This window comes from Urocampus carinirostris, chromosome 15 (assembly GCF_059441175.1).
Source record: "Urocampus carinirostris isolate Australia breed hairy pipefish chromosome 15, RoL_Ucar_1.0, whole genome shotgun sequence".
NCBI lineage: Eukaryota > Metazoa > Chordata > Actinopteri > Syngnathiformes > Syngnathidae > Urocampus > Urocampus carinirostris.
In genome coordinates this window covers 28,636,923-28,657,129 of record NC_142363.1, presented here as the reverse complement: position 1 = coordinate 28,657,129, position 20,207 = coordinate 28,636,923, and the positions used below count along the sequence as shown (strand labels likewise).

General features: G+C 39.9%; 2 protein-coding genes across 2 annotated transcripts; one reads left to right on the top strand and one right to left on the bottom strand.

Moving 5' to 3' along the window:
* Positions 1–1,076: 1,076 nt before the first annotated feature.
* znf593 (zinc finger protein 593) lies at positions 1,077–5,636 on the bottom strand. Its single transcript, XM_088354373.1, has 4 exons — positions 5,495–5,636; positions 3,952–4,165; positions 2,521–2,583; positions 1,077–1,396 (listed from the first exon to the last, which is right to left on the bottom strand). The coding sequence occupies exons 2-4, from the start codon at positions 4,149–4,151 to the stop codon at positions 1,270–1,272; spliced, it is 390 nt and encodes a 129-aa protein (XP_088210499.1). The 5' UTR covers positions 4,152–4,165; positions 5,495–5,636; the 3' UTR covers positions 1,077–1,269.
* A 2,386-nt stretch (positions 5,637–8,022) lies between these two features.
* On the top strand, positions 8,023–19,098 carry rlf (RLF zinc finger). Its single transcript, XM_088354728.1, has 8 exons — positions 8,023–8,214; positions 12,846–13,000; positions 13,087–13,168; positions 13,252–13,387; positions 13,488–13,690; positions 13,872–14,008; positions 14,249–14,390; positions 14,475–19,098. Exons 1-8 carry the CDS (start codon positions 8,035–8,037, stop codon positions 18,645–18,647), a joined length of 5,208 nt encoding a protein of 1,735 aa, XP_088210854.1. The 5' UTR covers positions 8,023–8,034; the 3' UTR covers positions 18,648–19,098.
* Positions 19,099–20,207: the final 1,109 nt, after the last annotated feature.

Below are 20,207 nucleotides of genomic sequence, written 5' to 3'. Positions count from 1 at the left end.
CCGCGAAATAGCGACGCCCCTTCAAAAATGCTTATAAAAAAATGAAAAATATCTATTTTTTTTTAATTTTCAATTTCATTATTATTATTTTTAGACCCGGTTGATGGGGACCAAAACCACCCACAAAAAGTGAAAATCTGCAACGTAGCGACGCCCCTTCAAAAAAAACAAAATATATATATATATTTTATTATTATTTTTTTAGACCGCGAAGCCCTGAACCCGCGAACGTCGAACCGCGAAGTCCCACTGTATATTTTTTATATTGCTTGAGTTCGCCGCGGAAGCCTCTAGCTCGGTAGTTTTTTTCGTTGCAAACGAAGCGAGCGGTTTGATGTAGTGAAAGGAAGTCCGTCTCTTTTTAGAGAACCGGCTTTTCCGGCTGAACTCATTAAAGAGAGCCGGCTCTCAAATGGCTCACTTGCTTTGATGCATTATATTAAGAATTATTATGTTGTATAAAGAAGTTAAGAAAAAAGGAATTATAAAAGTAAAAAATGAAAAAAAAAAAAGACAGGTTTGTGGTTATCCCTTTAATCAGTATATTACCAACAATAATTTACTGCAGAAAATGAATTCATAATTTGTATAAAAAAATTCTACTTAATTATATTTGCATGTATTTTTTCCTTCTAGAGTGAACGTCCAAACTACTTAGTTTTTTTTTAACTTTTTTATAATAAACCTCAAGCCCTGCGATTGGCTGGCAACCAGTTCAGGGTGTCCCCTGCCCACTGCTTGCTGGGATGGGCTCCAGCACCCCCGTGACCCTACTGAGGATAAGCGGTGCAGCTAATGAGATGAGATAATAAACCTCATTCATGTCGAGCAACTCGGTATCTCACAACAAAATGTTAATTAACAATATATATAACAAAACACATGTACAATATAACATGTTAAACTGCATAAATAAACACGTTTGATAAAAAAATATGGTGTAAGAGTATTTTGTAAGGGAAAATACGACAGTTTGTAAGGGCATGGAGCCCTGGAGCGCGACAGGTATGCGACAATATTAACACCCACATCTGAAATCAGCATGAATAAGATGTAAATACACTCAACAAACAAGATGTAATCACACTCAGACTTTATTTCTCATCACCAGTTTTACACACACTCCCTATTTACACAAGTTAAACCGTGTATCGCCTAAAGTAATGCCATACTTCAGTGAAAGGGCTTCCTGTTAAAAAACCAGCACGATATTGCAACGTGCATTTTTATCTTACAGGTTATGTCAACTTAAATATTTACTTCATTTATTTAGCTCATATCTTCTTCCACAGGTTGCGTCTGGACCTCCACAACCTTCGGAGGGATGTAGGAACCCATTCCTGCCGCTCTCTCCGCCTCTGCCTGAGTGTACGGCTCCTCCCTTAGCTGTTTCAAACTGGTTAGAAGAAATAAAAGGGGCTCAGGGTCAGTGTTCCCTCTAAGCTGCGCGCGTTTGCAATTGCGCACTGCTCGCACATTGTCAGCGCAAAAGAAAATCGAGCCGGCGCACAAAAATGAGGGCTCAAAATTACTAATTAAGAAGCGACTTAAGTCAAAGTTACAGTGCATGAAGGTAAAAATACAAGGGTTCCCATGACGTTGTGTCCTAATGCGGTATTTTGAAGTCGAGTCGAAGTAGAACGAAGTTGAGTAAAGTTAGTAGAGTTTTTTGAGAACCGGCTTCTTTGGCTCGGCTCACTAAAAGGAACCGGCTCTTTTGGGTCCTAAGCGGCTCTTCAGGTTGTTTTTGCTTCTTCAATCCCAACATGACCAAATATTATGTAAAATTATGCACACAATGACTTAAAGGAAGGGGGGAGTAGAACAAAAAAGACAAAAATACCAAAATGAAAAAGTAGTGAAAAGCTGAGAAAAAAAGAAGAGAAAAAAAGAAAGGCATTTTTGAAAAAAGCCCAAAAAAAAAAGGAAGAAATGTAGGAAAAAAGTAAATATAAAACAAAAAGAAAAAAGTAACAGCTCGGAAAAAAATAAACACAATGAGATTTTTTATAAAGGAATTAAAAAAAAAAGTAGAAAAAAAAACACGGAAAAAATAAGAAAAAGTTTGTGTTGCATTCAAATAATTTCCAATTATATCAAGTGAATCTACATTGTACTTCCACTTAAACATGTGATTAAGTACAGTTCTGTATCTTACAACCGACTAAATAAGCCCCCCAAAATGTTAATATTATGCGACAAAATATATCAGGAAATAAAAAGAAATGGATATCTTGTGAAAGAATTATAAGAACAACCTTTGCAATAGTCAATTGATTCAAAAGAGAAAAATAATTTTGCATTGCCGGAAACCCAGCAAAATGTAACTTGATGTCAATTTTGGACATGTTTGATAATGACTTAGTTGCCACACTTGGGATTGCCGTTGCTCACTGTTGTTTCAAGCGTTGCTCACCGACTTTGTGAGAACGCTCAGACCCGTAAGGAAAATTACAGGGAACATTGCTCAGGGTTCAATTCCTGCCTCTTTTGATGGACTTAAAACCACAATAGCCTTACCGTTTCTTGTGGACTTTAGTCTTGAAGTGGTCCTTTAAAGATTTCATATCCACGAAATATCTTCTGCAAGAAAATGGGTGTTATTGGTGTATTTACTCTAAAGTTACAATGTCATAATTGACCACTAGAGTTCACTGTTGCTTATAATGAAGCTGAAGCATGTGATTTTAAAATGAACACTATGGATGCCCGAAGAAGAATAATTGGCAGAATTCAGAAGCCATAATTTCTTGTGTGAGTAAGGATATTTCAAAGACTTTTTTAATAGCCTTCTATCTGGCTATTCAGCTAGGTTTTTACTATTTTAGCTAGCTATGTAGCTCACTTTGTTTTTTACCAGTTTACCTTTCTAGCTAACTATCAAGCTACCCTTTTAGGAAGCCATCTAGCTAAGTCGTTATTTTAGAAATTCAGAGTGGGTTCTCCAGTAATCTAGCTTGTTATAGCTTTCTATCGGATTATTTAGTTAGCTTTTTGACTTTTCTAGCTATCAAGCAACTTTTTAGCTATTTATCAAGCTATCTAGCTAGCTTTTGACAATTTTTTGCATACTAGCTAGAAAATATTGGACTTTTTTGCAAGTATTTATGCTCAATTTTGGCCCACCTTCTTTCTAGCTATCTAGCTTTTTCTTTAGCTTTCTATTTAGCTACACAGTTGGGTTTTTAGCTAGCTATCTAGCTCCCTTTTAGTTTTTTACCTGTTTACTTTTCTAGCTAACTTAAACTATCAAGCTAAGTAGGGGAGCACACCAAATGCACGTAAACTGTTTCATTTGAAGTTGCACTAACTAAGGTTTGAGGTGCGGGGTCAAATTTTGGCCCACCTTCTTGCTAGCTAAATAGCTTTTTTCTTTAGCTTTCTATTTAGCTACACAGTTGGCTTTTTAGCAAGCTATCTAGTTCCTTTTTAGTTTTGGGCGGCAGTAGCTCAGGAGGTAGAGCGCTCGTCTTGGGATCAAGGGATCCCAGTTCGAATCCTGGCTTGTCCGTGTTACATGTCGAAGTGTCCTTGGGTAAGACACTGAACACCTAATGCCCCCAATAAGCAGGTTAGCGCCTTACATGGCTGCAAGGCCGCTATTGGGAAATGTGAAGCACACTGTAAAGCGCTTTGGGAAGTCATTGACTTGAAAAGCGTTATATAAATGCAGATCATTTCATTTCATTTTCTACCTGTTTACTTTTCTAGCTAACTATCAAGCTACTTTTTAGCGAGTTAGCAAACCATTTAGCTAAGTAACTATTTCAGAAATTCATATCGAACTGGGATCCCTTTGTGCTAACTAGAAACAAAAAGTAGCTTAACGCTTGAAAGAGGTTGGAGACTCCTGATTTTACACACACGGGCTTTCAAATTTATTGTTATTGCCTAGTCTTTTATACCACCTTATATGAACCTTAAAGGGATACATTCCATAAAACCACTTACGCGCAATGTAAACAATAGTGCTGAGCACATCCCGTCACATCATAATCCACCTCCTGATGAAGTAGTTTGGCGGCAACTTGGGGCTTCATATCGGCATGGATCTCGTCCAAATCTTTGGTCCTGCGCTTCGTTTTCCAGGTCTTTGCGATGTTCTTCTTTTTACCACAGTTGTGGTTTCTAATTTGTTTGGACTTCCCCATGGATTGACTCTCGGCTATTGGGAAGAGAATGCAGGGATGAGATAAGTAAAGTAAATGTTTAGAGGCGCCTCTTTACAGTATTTTGCCTGAAACAACATACAAAATTGATACTTTCCAGTGTTTGTGTGTATTACGTATCTCTAAGATGCTTGTCTGCTACTGGTTTGAGTCAAGGCATCATGAAAATTCTAATATTGTCTGAATTACTGCCCATAATGCCTTTCTCTTCATTTTGTTTAGAAACTCACCTGCTTTGTAAGGACTTTACGAGCCAGCTATACAATCCTGTAACTTTTTCAACAGTTTTTATTAGCTTTGATAGATAGATAGATAGATAGATAGATAGATAGATAGATAGATAGATAGATACTTTATTCATCCCCTAAGGGAAATTCACATTTCCAGCAGCATCCCTGAGCTGAGAACAATACAATAATAAAGCCAAAAGAAAAACAATATACAAATACCCAGTGTGACGTGCAAATGCCCACTTTAGCATGTTATATAGATTAACTAAATAGTGCTACACATAATGCAGTAAGATCCAATGTAGGTGGTGTGGTTTAATGTGGGCCTTTACTCTGCCGGGTGGAGTTAAAGAGCCTCATGGCATGAGGAAGAAAAGAACTCTTCAGTCTGTCCGTAGTACAAGACAGTGACAGCAGTCTGTCACTGAAACTGCTCTTCTGTCCGGAGATAATGCTGTGAAGCGGATGCGATGGATTGTCCATGATTGACCTCAGCTTTGAGTCCCAAAGCTTGCAGTGATGCTTAGGAGATTTAAATATAACCATGGAAATTAAGCTCGCAATTGTCAAAAAAAAAACAAAATGAAAAGGCACATTAATCATCCCCCTTGGTTAGTTGCATGCCTGTAACCTATCAGTGATTGAAGAATTATTACTAAAAGGGAGGCAAATAAAGTAAAAATAACATATTTAAAGGGAACGACAATCCTCCCAAGTAGAAGTTACACAAAAACCGCCGTCTCTTCCGCCTCTCTGCATCCATCTGCTACACCACTGGACCAGATAAAGTCACATCACACCAAATGCACGTAAACTGTTTCACACGCAAGTTGCACTTACTATATTATTTTTTATTTAATTAATTTTATCTGGGGTTTCGGTCCTAATTGTCATTGATTTGTGGGAATCTACTGTACGAGGTAATAACTAAGGTTTGAGGAGCGGGGTCAGTATAATTTAACTCGATAGTTTAGAAAGATAGAAACAAGTTTCAGATTGTGCAGTTAACTCTATGATGCAAGAGACGTAAAACATAAAACAAATGCGTTAATATAGCAACTTTACAAGGGTATGATTGTGTTTATATTTGCTTACCTTTTACACGTGCACCCTTGTTGAAGTGGATTCGTTTACTTCCGGGTTGAAAAAATGTATCATGACGTGTGTGTGTGTGGAGGGCGTTAAGATTTTTGTAGTTACTGTTTAATATTTACTTGGATTTATAAAGTCACTTCAATCGAAATGTAATATTATTTTTACAGCATATGTAATGTTTAGATACGGAACATTAGGTTTTTACCTATTAGTATTTACCGGTGCTACTGGTCAGTAAGTGGCGGCAACGCACTCTCACATGTCAATAAGTGTGATTAAGCAGAACGAAGAAGAAAAGAAGGCGGTTCCCGACTGCTCTAGTGTAGTAGTGAAGGGAATTCCAGCTCATTTTAGAGGACTCGCTATTTTGGCTTGGCTCAATAAAAAGAGCTGACTCTTTCAACTCCCAAACGGTTGATCATATCATTTGTTTTGTTTTTAATGATATATTACCAATAATAATAAAACATTATGCACCAAATGGTATGCTTTCCAAAATGTGTTATGCTACAACATTTAATAGCCTTTCTTGTTTCAATATTGCAATCCCATATTTAAATTCCTAAATTGTGTTTACAAAGCAAAGAGAAGGAGAGAAAGAGAGACAAAGAGAGAGATAAACAAAGTGAAAGAGAGGGGTAGAAATAAGGGAATAGAGTAATAGAGAGGGAAAGGGAAGGAGAAAGAAAAGGAGGAAAATACAGCATAAGAAAGAGAGAAAGAGAAAGAAGACACACACAAAGAATGACACAGGGAACGGACAAAGAAAGAGAGAAAAGAGAATGGAGAGAAAGAGAAAAAAAGAGAGAGGGAGAGAGAAAGAGAGAGAAAGAAAAAGGAGATAAATATATAAGGGTGAGAGAGGGTGAAAAAAAGAGATAGAAAAAAGGAGGGAAAGAGAGATAATAAAAAGAGACTGAGAGAAAAGGAGAAAAAGATAGACAGAAAGACCAAAGAGAACGAAAGAGAGAGGACAGGTTCGTTAAAAAAGAGAAACAAAAAGGAGAGACAAACAAAAAGACAGATTGAGAGAAAGCGTGAAAGAAAGATGAATACATAGAAAGTAAACGACAGAGTGAGAAATAAAGAAAGAGAGCGATACATAGATAAAAAGAGAGAGGGAGAAGGAAAGAGAAAGACAGAGTGACAGAAGAGTAAGAGACAGGTAGAAAGAGAGGGAATGAGAGAGAAAGATGGAGATTGGGAAAGAAAGAGGAAATGATAGGTAAAAAGAGAGAGCGAGAATGAGGGGGGAGAGACAAAGAGAGAGAAAAAGTGAGAAAGGGTGCGAAATAAAAACAAAGTGAGGAATAGAGAGAAAGGGAGGAAAATACAGTGAAAAAAAGAGAGAAAGGGAAAGAAGACACACAGAGAGAAAGACACAGTGAAGGGACAGAGAAAGAGAGAAAAAAGAAATAGAGAGAAAGAGGAAGTGAGAAAGAGAAATAAAGAGAGAGGGAGAGATAAAGAAATAGAGAGAGAGAAAAGCGATACATATATAGGGAGGGAGTGAGAGAGAGAGTGAGAAAAAAAGAGGTAAAAAGAGAGAGAAAGAGAGAAAGAAATACGACAATACAGAGAGAGGAAGAGAGAGAATAAAAATGGACAAAGAGAAAGAGAGAAAAAAGATAGACAGGAAGACACAAAGAGAAGGAAACAGAGGAAGAAATATAGAAAAAAGGAGAAACAGAGATGAGGAGAGACAAACAAAGAGAGAGATTTAGAGAAAGTGTGAAAGAAAGAGAAATATGTTGAAAGTAAACGACAGAGTGAGAAATAAAGAAAGAGAGCGATACATAGGTAAATAGAGAGAGGGAGAAGGAAAGAGAAAGATGGAGAGACAGAAGAGAAAGACAGATAGAAAGGGAGAGAATGAGGGAGAATGGGAAATAAAGAGGAAATGATAGGTAAAAAGAGAAAGCGAGAATGAGGGGGAAAGAGAGAGAAAGAGAGAGAGAGAGAGAGAGAGAGAGAAAGTGAGAGAGGGGGAGGAATAAATATAAAGGGAGGAAAATACAGCGAAAGAAAGAGAGAAAGGCAAAGTAGACACACACATAGAAAGTCACAGGGAACAGACAAAGAAAGAGAGAAAAAATGAATAGAGAGAAAGAGGAAGCAAGAAAGAGAAATAAAGAGAGAAGGAGAGATGAGAAAGAGTGAGAGAGAAAAATAGATACATATACAGGAAAGGAGTAAACAAGTGAGTAAGAAATAAAAGGAGAGATGGATAGAAAAATAGAGAGATTGAAGGAAAGAGAAAGACATAAAAAGAGACAGATAGAGAGAGAGAGCATGATAAATAAAGAGAAAATGAAAGGTAAAGAGAAAGTGGGAGAAAGAGTGGAAGAGAACAAGAAAGAGAGAGACTGTGAGAAAGAGAAAAAAGAGAGAAAGAGCGTTTCAAAGGGAACCGACTCCTGAAAGATTGGGAGCCGGCTCCAGTCATTCACCTCAAAAACCCGTCTCATATATCCATATCGTTCATGAACCACGCACCACTTATCAAGTGGACTGCATACGCGCCGTGAAGGAGAGGGAAGATGGCGGAGAGGAACGGCGGTCCCGAGTACGATTGGAGTGAACGGGGCCTGGATTCGGCCCACGACACGCTCGTCGCGATGGAAACACTATTAGCTACCTTAAGAGCGTTTGAAGATGGGCTCAGGCAACAGGAATTATCCGTGGCGTCGTCCTCGGACTACTGCGACAACTTTTGTCAGGTAACGGGTGAACCAAAACCTGGATGCTAACGTTAGCATTGGAAGCTAGCCCAAATGGGCTTGTTTTTCTTGCAATATTTATATATTCCTGCACAAACTAACCAAGTTGCAATGCAGTCCTAGTATATTTTTAACTCAATAACATGCTTCGTGTTTTAATGACTATAAACCTCTCTTTTGGGTCCTAAAATCTACTTCCAAAGAGGCTAACATCGTACAATGCAAGCGAGTGATGTTACCACTACTTAATTACTGCAAAATGCATTTATCGATGAAAGAGATGCATTCCCAATTCTTATTATAATACGCCATGTTTTCTGAATTCATTATTGCACATTTATGTTGTGGGGCGGGGTGAAGTGGTTCGTATCACTATTGATTCACTTTAAAGAGAGTCCGAAGGTGTGTTCTGCAGAAACCATTGAATTGAATTGTCTTTAGTGTCGTTGATATCGACGTTTTCAAACATTGTATGCACGAGATTAGACAATGCACTCCGGGGTTATCATGTAATAAATACCATCAAGAGTAGAACATGATAAAAGACTGCCAGGATAAGTAGGCAACAATATTTACAATCTAGTGCTTAGGTGAACTTATTTGACTCAAAGAGCAATGGAAGCAAAATATTTCGATTTTTGTTATCGTTTACAGTGAGGGAAAGAGAGTGACAAGACTTGTCAAACAAAAATCATCAAAACCACCAAACCCACTCTTTAGACAAAAGCTAATTCTTCAGTACCTTTGTTTTTGCTCTTTGGTTTTTGATGATTGATCAAATCTATTGGATAAAAACAATCCCAGAGCCTGTGTGCCATATTGACAAGTATTCCATTAAAATTGATAGATAGATAGATACTTTATTCATCCCCGCAGGGAAATTCACATTTCCAGCAGCATCTCTGTGCTGAGAAACAATACAATAATAAAGCAAAAAGAATACAATATACAAATACCCAATGTGACGTTTTAATACCTACTGTAGCGTGTTCTATAGAGTATCTAGATAGTGCTACACAGAATACATATTGCAATAAAATTCGGTAATATGCAATGTAGGGGGTGTGGTTTAATGTGGGCCTTCACTCTGCCGGGTGGAGTTAAAGAGCCTCATGGTATGAGGAAGAAAAGATCTCTTCAGTCTGTCCGTGGTACAAGAAATTGGTCTCTCTCCCCTAGTTCCTTAAGACTAATAAGGCTAATAGTAACTGTTTTAATAAGTAATGATTTCAAAATAAGGTTCTTGCAGAGTATTTTGAACGTCACAAAATATTGCAAATGAGAAGGATATGTGTGTATTAAGGGCAGTGTACTATGTGTGCAGAGATCCGCCCACTCCTATTGCTCACCCATTCAAATGGATCTCGGCGCTTGCATTTTCGGGTGTTTACAGCAGGCTTTTACAATTAACCGAGATCCAATTGATATCCCGATGTGCAATTTTGTAGTGCGTTTTTTTTTTTACAGTACCAGTTTTTTATTTGAGTGATTGGGTGTTTGGCTAACAAGAATTGTCACAGTTGGGGTTTTTAATAGCGCTGACCAATCAGAGGCATTTTTAACGGCACCAGCCAATATAGGGGAGGTTAAGTTTGCAAGCAGTGTGGTACTCTGATAGGCTGGTGTAAGCTGTAGGTCAGTCAGTGTAACAGTCCTTGCACAAATGGCCACCAAAACAAACACCACAGCTCGCAGCTTTAGCGGCTTGTCACATGGAAAAGGAATTCATCATTTAAATCAGACTGAAGAAAGTCAGGGCAAAGAAATGCTGATCACCTGCGGTTGTTCCATGGATTGTCACGCTTCTGGGAATCGACTGAGGCAACGTCAGAGAGTAAAGCTAACATTTAGGCTAACAGCTCTTAAGCCACCACTGCCAAACGGTAATAGTCACCAATGCCAGATCCATTACCCATAAGATGAAAGACTTGGAACAACAATGTCCTCCAGACTGGGCAGAGAGATGTCAATGATCTTCTTGGCCTTGTTGATTACTCCAAGTATATTTTTCCTGTCCGCTGCCGTTTTCCCAACATATCAAACCGGGGTGCTGTATGTCAGAATGCTTTCCACTTTGAATTTGTAGAAGGGCGAACCGAAAACACTAATGAAATGTCCAGTAGATAAAATAACAGAAGATCAGAAGATGCTCACCTAGATGTTTGCAGGATGAAAAGTACCTGTCACATAGTAAATAAAACATCAAATAGTTTGATTGAGGGACAATACAAGTTGTGTGATCTTGCTTCCTGAGTTAGGAGCGTGCTTTGCGTCTCTGCTACCTTCCATCTTGTTTGATTTTGCAAAAACAGCTTTTTTTCCAGTTTGGGATGTCACCATTTAGTCAGAAGTCTTCTCGTTGTAATTAGTGTAAGCACACCAACACCATTCTCATGGGCTAAGATCAGTACAGGATGTCGCCTCCTTTGAGAGTTGGCCATAAATAGGCGGTGGGGAATTAATCAAGGATCCCTGCCTGGTTCTCTGCTGTCTTGGGATGTTGTAATGTTATAAACTCTCACAGGAGAGGTTTCTTTGTACCCATCTGTTGATGATCACGCTTCATAGATCCCTTTACAGCCAGAGTCGTCGAGGAACAACTTCCTGTGGCGTGTCTTGGGAAAGTACACCCTTTACCAATCTTCTCCGAGCCAGTTTTTTTTACACCGGCACTCTGTGTGTCATCTTAGCAGGTCATTTTTTAGTTTCAAAACCACCCGCCACTTCAGTATTTTGGACACATCATGGGTTTACATCAAGCGACAGTGGTAAGCCCCAAGATACAGATGAGGCAATTTGCAAATTTTGTCCCAAGAAGGTGCCAGTGAAAGGAGCAAACACAAACGATTCAAGCAGCACTTGTAGGCAGCTGATACAATTTGCTGAGCTAGTCGGCAAAGGAACAATGGCAAATAATCCAGAGTTTGCAGCTTGCTGGTTTTAGTAAAAGGAATCAACTGTTGTGTTAATAACAATTTTTTTGATTATTTCTTGACAATTACGTTGCTTTTCTTTATTAAGGTGTATGGTATATGTATATTAAGCTCATAATATCATAGTAGCATATAATGCAGAGGGGAAAAAAATGAAAATAAGTTTGTCAATCGTGATTATTTTTGTGACAATAAATCGTCTTTGGAAATTCCTAATTGTCACAGCCTTATTAGCCAAATGACACGGTTATCAGACGTATAAATTAAGTTTCATTTAATATTTGTCTCCTGAGGTTAATGTCGGTGCATTCATGGTTAGCTAGAATTAATAGTCGGAATTTTTTTTTCATAATAAGATGCACTTAAAATCTTTGCTATTGGAGGTAATAAAGCAAACTTTTGTTATGAAGATTCAGTGCTAAGCATAGTCCAATTTTATGATTAAAACATATTATTATTTACGCGTAGGGGTAGGAGGTTGGCTGGTATCTTAAGTCAAGTCAAGTCATTTTTATTTGTATAGCCCTTAATCACAAAGAGTCTCAAAGGGCTTCATAGGTTATTACACAGACTATTTTTTCAGACTATTATTACACCATCCCCTGCTCTGGAACTAACATGAGGGCAAGGAAAAACTCAAAAAAACTCAACATGAGGAAAATGAAGAAACCTTGAGTAGGGACCGCACATGTGGTATCCCCCTTCCAGGATTACCAGACAGCAAAGGATGTTGCAATCACAAATAATACACAGATATTGTCCACGAAAAGTATAGGTTATTCATATGCTAGAGTAGAAGTGAGTTTTAAGCTTAGATTTTATTAATTATTTATTAAGGGGTGTGTGGGGGTGGCGAGAAGTTTTTGTCTTCCAGGAGCGGCATGACAGAAAATAATTATAAATCACTGTCTTAAGTCAAGAAAGTTAGCCCTCTAATAAGCTTTTACGTGTGCCTTAAAACTTGAGGATCAGCCATTCAGCCTATGAAAAAGGTTAGAAATTGTTAAAGTCTGTCATTTGTTAACCTGGATTTTTCTACACCAGATCTGGGCAATTAAGACTTCACTGATGTAAAGACACGGCAAACTTTTTTTAACATCATGTTGATTTTGTGGCAATGATGATATTAGTTTGAAATTGTCCCTGGGCTTGGTTAGGGAACAAAGTGTTTTATTCTATGATGATCTTTTGGGGTGGGCATCATAGTCCCTATGTAGATAAAATGACAATCTATTTTGTAAATCATTTTGATGAGAACCACTGCATTGGTGTTGTTAATACTTGACAATGAAAGCAATATGACAATTAGGATTTGAATACAGAATGATGTCCCAAAGGCATATGGAGATGAAATCATTTTTGTTTAAAATCTTCATCGGTTGCATCTCTTAAAAATTTACTGACGGTAAATTGGCCTTCAGTAAACCACAAACCATTTCATTTTTACTTAAAATGCGTTAACCGTGCATTTGACAGTTTGTGTGGGTTATTTTCCCCCCTCACTCAATTACTCCCCTTGGGGCTAATCAGTAAGTTGTACATCAAACTAGATCGTCTCAAGTGGGATGAATCTGTCGCAGTTTTATCATCTCTCCTTCCCCTCAAGTGAAAACGCTTTGTCAATCTCGCCTGATTCTGATTGTTCTCAAGTGAAAACAAATGTCATGCTTAAATCTTAAACTGTGTTTTCCCTTCCAGGCACTTATGCATTATGCAGGCAGCAGAAACTCCATAGAACACGGTCTGCCGCTTCTCGAGGTCTACTGTCTGTCGATCAACTGCTTCGCTGCAGCTCGCTCGCATCTCACTGCAGAGTCAGACAAAGTGACTCTCGTTTTGAAGAGGCTAGCATTGTGAGTGCACGTGTCCTATCGAAAACTTTTAGTTGTTATCAATTTCCCCCTCTTTTTTTAACAATTTATTCTTGTTTACCATGCAGAAGCTGTTTTGAACTATTTCTGTCAGTCCCGGAAAATGAAATCCCTTTTGAAGCATGGGCTCAATTCCACCAATCTGTTCAAGTAAGGTTTATTTGTGTTGTGTTTGGATTGAAGTGCTGGCATCAGTACCGTAAGAAAAATGTTTTGGATTTTTGTTCCTTCAGCTTGCACATGACACCTTGTTACAATATGGGAGCACAGACCTTCAAGCTTTACTGCAGATAACAGGAGAGGGTGGAGCATGGAGCAATCACGTCCTCTCCGCTCTCCTCTCTGGCCAGCCTACCACACAAGAGGAAGGTTAAAAGAAAATTATTTTATTAAACTTTTGTAATTTCGATCATACCGAATTCTCCCGTTTGTATTACTTTCTCATCAATGTATTATTTACCCCTTGAAGTTGACGCGTACATCTGCGTGGAGGGCGAGGGCTTCATGGAGATGCGAGTAAAGCATCTGGAGAAGATGGGCGAGTTTGCCAAGGCTGTGGTGCTGGCAAAAGCTTGTACAGATTGCACCGCTATCTGCAACAAGGCTACATTTCGTCACACCTACATCACACTGCTTTGCAAGCTGCTTCCCAAAGAAGAAGCCATAATGGAGGTAAAGTTGCTAAACATACATTTTGTGGAGCACTTGATATTTTATTTTTCCAATCACACCCTGACAAGTTCCCAGTGTCGTGCAATATTTTGTGACTCGGGTTATTTTATTATTTTTCTCAGAATTCGTCCTTGTTTGTATGACCTTTCTCTTTACATATTTTATTTTACTTCACTAAAAGATATGCAGGCAAGACTGCAAGGATGTGCTGGAGATCACTGCCAACTTGGAGATGGAAGGGGAAGAGAATACCGGTTTTATCTTGTGCACGACCTTCTTGACACAGCAGCTTCAACAGCCAAGCCTTGACCGCTCATGGTAAATGTTTGCCTCTTTGTAAATATGAGACGAAAGAATCAAAGAATTAGTGCTGTTTCAGTGTGTTTTGGGACTACATTTTCTGTAAGGGATGTTGCACAAAAATAAGCTCAAATTGTTATTTATTTTTTTGAGAAAAATGGTGGATTGTACTATACTGACGCTTTTGGGAGATAAATTGCTTGATGTTCCTTTATCTGTTAGGATTTAGCCGTCAACGACTAATTTATCTGTTCTCAGGGAGCTGATTCAACTGTGGAGTAAACTACAGAGAAAGCTTGATCCTTCACTCGTGTCTCTTCTTGAAAGATGCCTTCAGCTGGGTGCCATTGCCATCACTGTGCAACATTTGCTTTACCTGGTCCAGTTAATTCAAGGAGAGGTGCCGTTTTTTGTTTTTAAGTAGTTGTACTTTTGAAAAAGTTGACTTTTGGTGATTTAATTTAATTTATTTATATGTCTTTAGGCGGAGGCGGTTGGCACTTTGGCCTCCATAGAGCTGAGTGTTAAAGCTCTACAACTTCCAAAGAATGACGACTCTGAAAGCAGAATCAGGATCTGTAAAACTGTTTCGGCCCTCCTCCTGAATGATCTGGAAGTGCGACGAGCCTGCCTTCTCACCGAGTTCCTGCTTGCCCCCAGCCAGCAGGTCTTAAACCGCCTTCAGGAGCTCTACCAGTGCCCGGACCAAAAACACGAGCAGGAGAGAAGCGTCATTCCTAACTCGCTACGTTGCGAGCTTCTGCTAGTGCTGAAGGCACACTGGTCTATTGACCCAGAATTTTGGGACTGGAAAACCCTCAAGAATCACTGTACAACTGTTCTCGGATTAAAACCCGTGTTGGAAATTGCAAAAGTAGAAAGTGATAAACCACGCGTGCGAGAAGTCAACCCTTTGACAGTAGAATATGAGCACAAGCCCCGTTTGAACGGAAATCTTCATCATCAAAAGCAGTCTGTTGTAAAGTCTTGTCAATTACCTGGAGTGGGAGCTGGAGTGACGAGAACCATGCTCCGTTGCCGGTTCTGTAAGAGACACTTCACTGAAGTTCAGATCATCGACCATTCTAAAAGTCATATTGTGGACGGTGTACACCACTGTCCCATTTGCCCGATTAATTTTGGGAACAGAGAAGAGCTTTGCCCCCACATGAGAGGTCACTACCAAAGTGATGTCAAGACTGATGAAATAGAACCCGGGGAAATTACTATTGACTCGTCTCCAATTTTGCATATTGTGCAGCATGCTAGCACTGTCCAAGACGACAACTCCACGGACAATGAGCACGTGACGTTTGAGTACATGAACAAGCATTTCAGTCTGCGTAACCGAGAGGAGTATTTCTGTCCTGGGACAGGATGCTCCAGGATTTTTAAACATTCCAAATACCTATACGTGCACTTAAAGTCGGAACATAAAGATGACGAGAATGTGAAGCATTTTCACCAAATGAGAGAGCAACGGCAGAGGTGTGTATTCTGCCGACGGCATTTCATGTCCACTTACCATCATCTCAAACATCGAAAAGTTCACTTTTGTCAGAAACCGTACTTGTGCGCGGTGGCCAATTGTGGTGCCTCCTTTGGTACTTCCAATGAACTTATATCACACAAACAGGTCCACGGCTATCAGCCCATCTACCAGTGTGAGCTTGAGGGTTGCTCTGTGAAATACGTCGACCTGGGCCAACTTTATCACCACGAAGCACAGCATTTCAGGGATGCTGCATACACCTGCCCAGGCCCCACATGCAAACATTTTTACTTTTCCAAAAAGGAATTCATAGAACATTTATCCACACACAACATAACTTTCTCTGAAGAAGATTTTGATGCGCAGAGGAGAGCAAAAGAGGTAATTTTCAAGGCAGATTCTGAAAAGGCGGCCCTTTTAAAAAATCAAGGGGATGCAGAAAGTAAAGTCATTGGGGATGGGCAGAAAATTTCCCCTGCAAATTGTGACACCACCTCTCAACAGTTTGCCTACACCAACCCTCAAGCAGCACTGACCCTAGTAGCCATGTGTTTCGACGGAAACAAGTTCACCTGTGGATTTGAAAAGTGCGGTATGAATTTTTCCAGAGCTAGAGATGTCCAGAGGCACCTAAAACAGGCCCACCCTGAACACTTTAAAATGGAAAATGGCAATCACAAACATGACAGGGAGCGGGGTTCAAAGTCCAAAAAGATAAAGATGGAAATGGAATTGGATGAAGAAGATGAAAACTACCTCTCAGAAGAAGATTGGGATGAAGGGACTTCCGGTTGGCCTTTCTCAACAAGCTTTTCTAAAAACAATCTCAAGGACATTATCATTGGCATGAGTAGACTAAATCTCGATGCTTTGTCTGCACAAAGCACACTAAGAAAGCCGCAGTCTATTCAAGAAACAAACGCACGCCGTCATCAGGATTATGTTGAAAAACGACCCCTAGGTTTGCTTACTAAGCTCCCTAAATTAACTGCAACAGAAGAAAAGGTTGTCAAATCACTTAGAAGTAAACCCTTCATTTGCGAGGTAAGAAAGTGCAAATTTAAGACGGCACGCACTTATAGTTTGCTGCGCCACTACACGAGCATGCATGGCCACCCTATTGAAGAAGTCAAAAGAATGCCTTGGTTCGCAGACAAATCATTTAAGCCTTATAAATGTTGTCTGTGTTCCCAGCATAACAGGGAAATCAAAGGGTTGATGAGCCATTATATTCGGATACATAACCTGTCGTCCAGATTGGAGGACATATTTCAATCCAAGAACTCTACAAAACCCACATTACAAAGGTTGAATCCAAAAACTGAGGTAGAACTACCCAATTGGGAACAAGCGGCGTACAAAAATGGTGAAGAGAGACCCAGCCCTAGTAGTTCTTCACATTTGACTGAAAATATAACCGAGCTCAACGAGGAAGAAAGTGACCAAAAGGATGACGATAAAGATGACGTTGCGCTCCATGTCAGAACGAAACGTGTGGTGGCCAAAAATAATCTCTGCTATATTTTAGATAAGTTCAATAAACCCTTTCATTGCGTGGCCAAAAACTGCAACGCAGCCTTCTCCACCCAGGCTGGTCTAGTGCGCCACCTTCAGATGACACATCATTACAAACGCTCCCAGCTGCTTTTGGAACAAGAAGTGAAAAACCATCCCGAAGTCAAGAAGAACGTAAGGAAAAGCCAGTCCCCGAGCTCGGACGAACCTAAACCCCAGTTTCAATGTCAGTTTCTCAACTGCAAAGCCTCGTACCATCTCAAAAGCAGCCTCGCCCGTCACACCCGCCTTACACACTCAGCCATGCTAGGGCTAATTCGCTGCAAATATGAGGGCTGCGCGAAAGTATTTACCCACAACGAGGCCCTGAAAAAACACACCCTATATAGACACAGCAAGTACTACGACTCGCTGATAGTACGGCTCCAGAGCACTCAAAAAGAATCGGTTTCAGGATGCCAAAAGGTTCTCCTAACACCCTCCAAACGCACCTCAACAAGCCCTGAACAGAAACTCTTAGAGACTTCGGAGGATAACACAAGAGAAAAGAAGTCAAAGAAAACAATACATGTTTTGAGATCCCACGAAGAAGCTTTACAAATGTGCCAAGACCGTTGCCTAAGCGTGTCCTACCCGTGCATGATCCAAGACTGCGACTCTGTCCTCAGGTACGATAAAAGCTTGACCCGCCACTACAAAGCCATTCACGGGATGACACGCAACTACGTTAAGTCAAACACTAGCAAGCTCTTTTACACCGCCGAGCAATTGGAGGAGTTTATTCAAAAGTCGGCTCGGCAAACTGGTAAAAAGATACCAAACCGTGTTGGCGAGGCGGAGGATTCGCAACCTGTCAAAGCCGAAAACCAAGCGGAGGCTATTCCAGATTCGCTGACGTTCCCGGTGGAGGAAGTCTTATCGTCCGCCAAGAGGAACGGCGTCCTCGTGGGCGCCGACGACGTCCTCTACGGAGAGCCGAGTACCGGCACCCACGCCGAGAATCCCGTCGTACGTACGCCGAACAGTCACACGAATTTGGAGAAAATTATCAACTTTGAGCAATTAAAACCCCTCCTTCGCCCGTTCAGTATCAATCTGTCGCCACCGTGCTCTGTGTATTTGAAGAGGGAGGAGGGGTTCAAAGATGCGTTGAAAACGACAGAAAAGTCTCGGTCATCTCCCCCACCCGTACGTCAGCCCCTCAAGCGTAAAAACGAGATTTCCTTACAGCCCCCCAACGTGATCGACCCCCAGCCCCTGGTCTCACCGCCGCAGTCTTTCGACATCAACGCGTACAAGCCGGTCGGCTTCGAAGCCTCCTTCCTCAAGTTCATCCAAGAGTCCGCCCCCGCAGAGAAAAAGACGCCGATCATCGCCAAGCGGCAGAACTCGTACCGGCGCAGTTGTTCCGTCAAAGAGAACAAGCAGGAGGGGGTCACCTACACTCGGAGCCGGCGCGTTCACCCCATGATTCACAAACCCCGCGGTCTGTCGGGGGAATACCCCACCGTCCGGAATTTGAACTCCATTTTGGAGAAAGCCCTGGACGGCTGCGGGGAAATGGCCATCAAACAGCTTCAGCACCTCCGGCCCGTGGTTGTCCTGGGGAAGAAGGTGTGCACGGCCGCTCTGCCCAAACACACCAGCTAACGGCTTCCGGGAAGCAAAGTCGGACTTTTTGGAACCGGACTGTAATTTAAGCGCTTTTCATTACAGGAAATCGGCAGTGAGACTTCCAAATCGGCAGCACAAAATTTTAACCATGATTTTTTTTTTTTTTTTTCACCGCCCCATCAAGCAAAACATCTTTTTGTAGCATATGGGTACAAAAGTGCTCCGAGATCGATGTACATTTGTTTTTTTACAGATCGCAAGAAATGTTTAGTAACGAGAGGCTTTTTACTTGTGTTAAAATCACATGAACTTCCTAAAAAAAGTCTAAAACGTGACTGATTGGCACTTTTAAATTCATAGAAAAAAACCACAACTCGTATTTACAGTATTTGGTTGAAGATGAAATAACTTGACTTTCTAATAAATGTGAAAATTGTTAGCGAATAATGGTGCAGTTTGTCCACTTTTCCGTAGTTTGTATTCTTTTTTGTGCTCATTGGCACTCGCGTTACACAATGCAGCATCGTGTGTGAAATATTAGGGTTTGTATGGGTGCTTGAAATCCTTGAAAATGCTTGAATTTTGATGTTTTCAAGGATTGAAACATGCTTGAATTTTTGATGACATGCCTGTAAATGCTTAAAGTTGTTGCCATGTTTCTCGAGTCTGTTTAAAAATGATTCTGACACTGCTCTCTGGTGGCTTAGCTTTGCCATTGCATTTCTTTTTCCCTTGTGATTAACGGCAGCTGGCATTAGTTGGTATTGTATTGTCTTATGAAGCCACATCGCCCCCTACAGATTGCGCCCAAAAGGACAGGTGCATGCTAAAACTAAATAGGGCACTAGGAATTGTGTATAAATTCAAAGATTATGGACATTTATTTTGAGCCATGCAAAAAAATTAGGGTAGTGTTTCTCAGTGGTAAATCTTAAAGGGATTTATGATCTAGAGCAGGGGAAAATGTGTGTATGGAAGCCCAAGAGTGCCAAAATTCAATAAATTTAAGATATTTTTTGAACTAACATTTGCTAAACAGGCAATATTCATATTCAAAAGTGTCATTTCACATTATGAAATAGAGTATGCACCTACTCTTTAAAATAACTAATGGCTATCAAAAATATTGCAGAGGTTTTTGAATATAAGTACATAAGTTTCATGATGATTTCTTTCTATGGGTTCATTTTAATAGGCAAATCTTTTTTTAACAAAGTTTATTTTTATGTCAAAATAAGTCATTTTAGGGAGTTGTTTTCCGGATGAACGAATCCTGCTAGCGATCAAAGTCTAATCAAACTTGAAATCTATTTGTTGACATGAAAATCGTTTTTTTTTCTTTTTTAATTAAAAAAAAAATTCTGGTCATTGGTCAAGTCACGCCTTCTTTGTTTGATTGACAGCCTGTGTCACTCCCGTAAAACTGCATTTTGAAATACCTGTAAAATGAACATTGTAGAATAATGCATTCATGAATAAATAAATTTTCCAAATACCTTTTTTAACACATGAAACTATGAAATAAGTTAAAACAATATAAAAGTATACATGTCACATGTTTCCGGATCAAATACAGTATGTGTCAATTTTAACTTA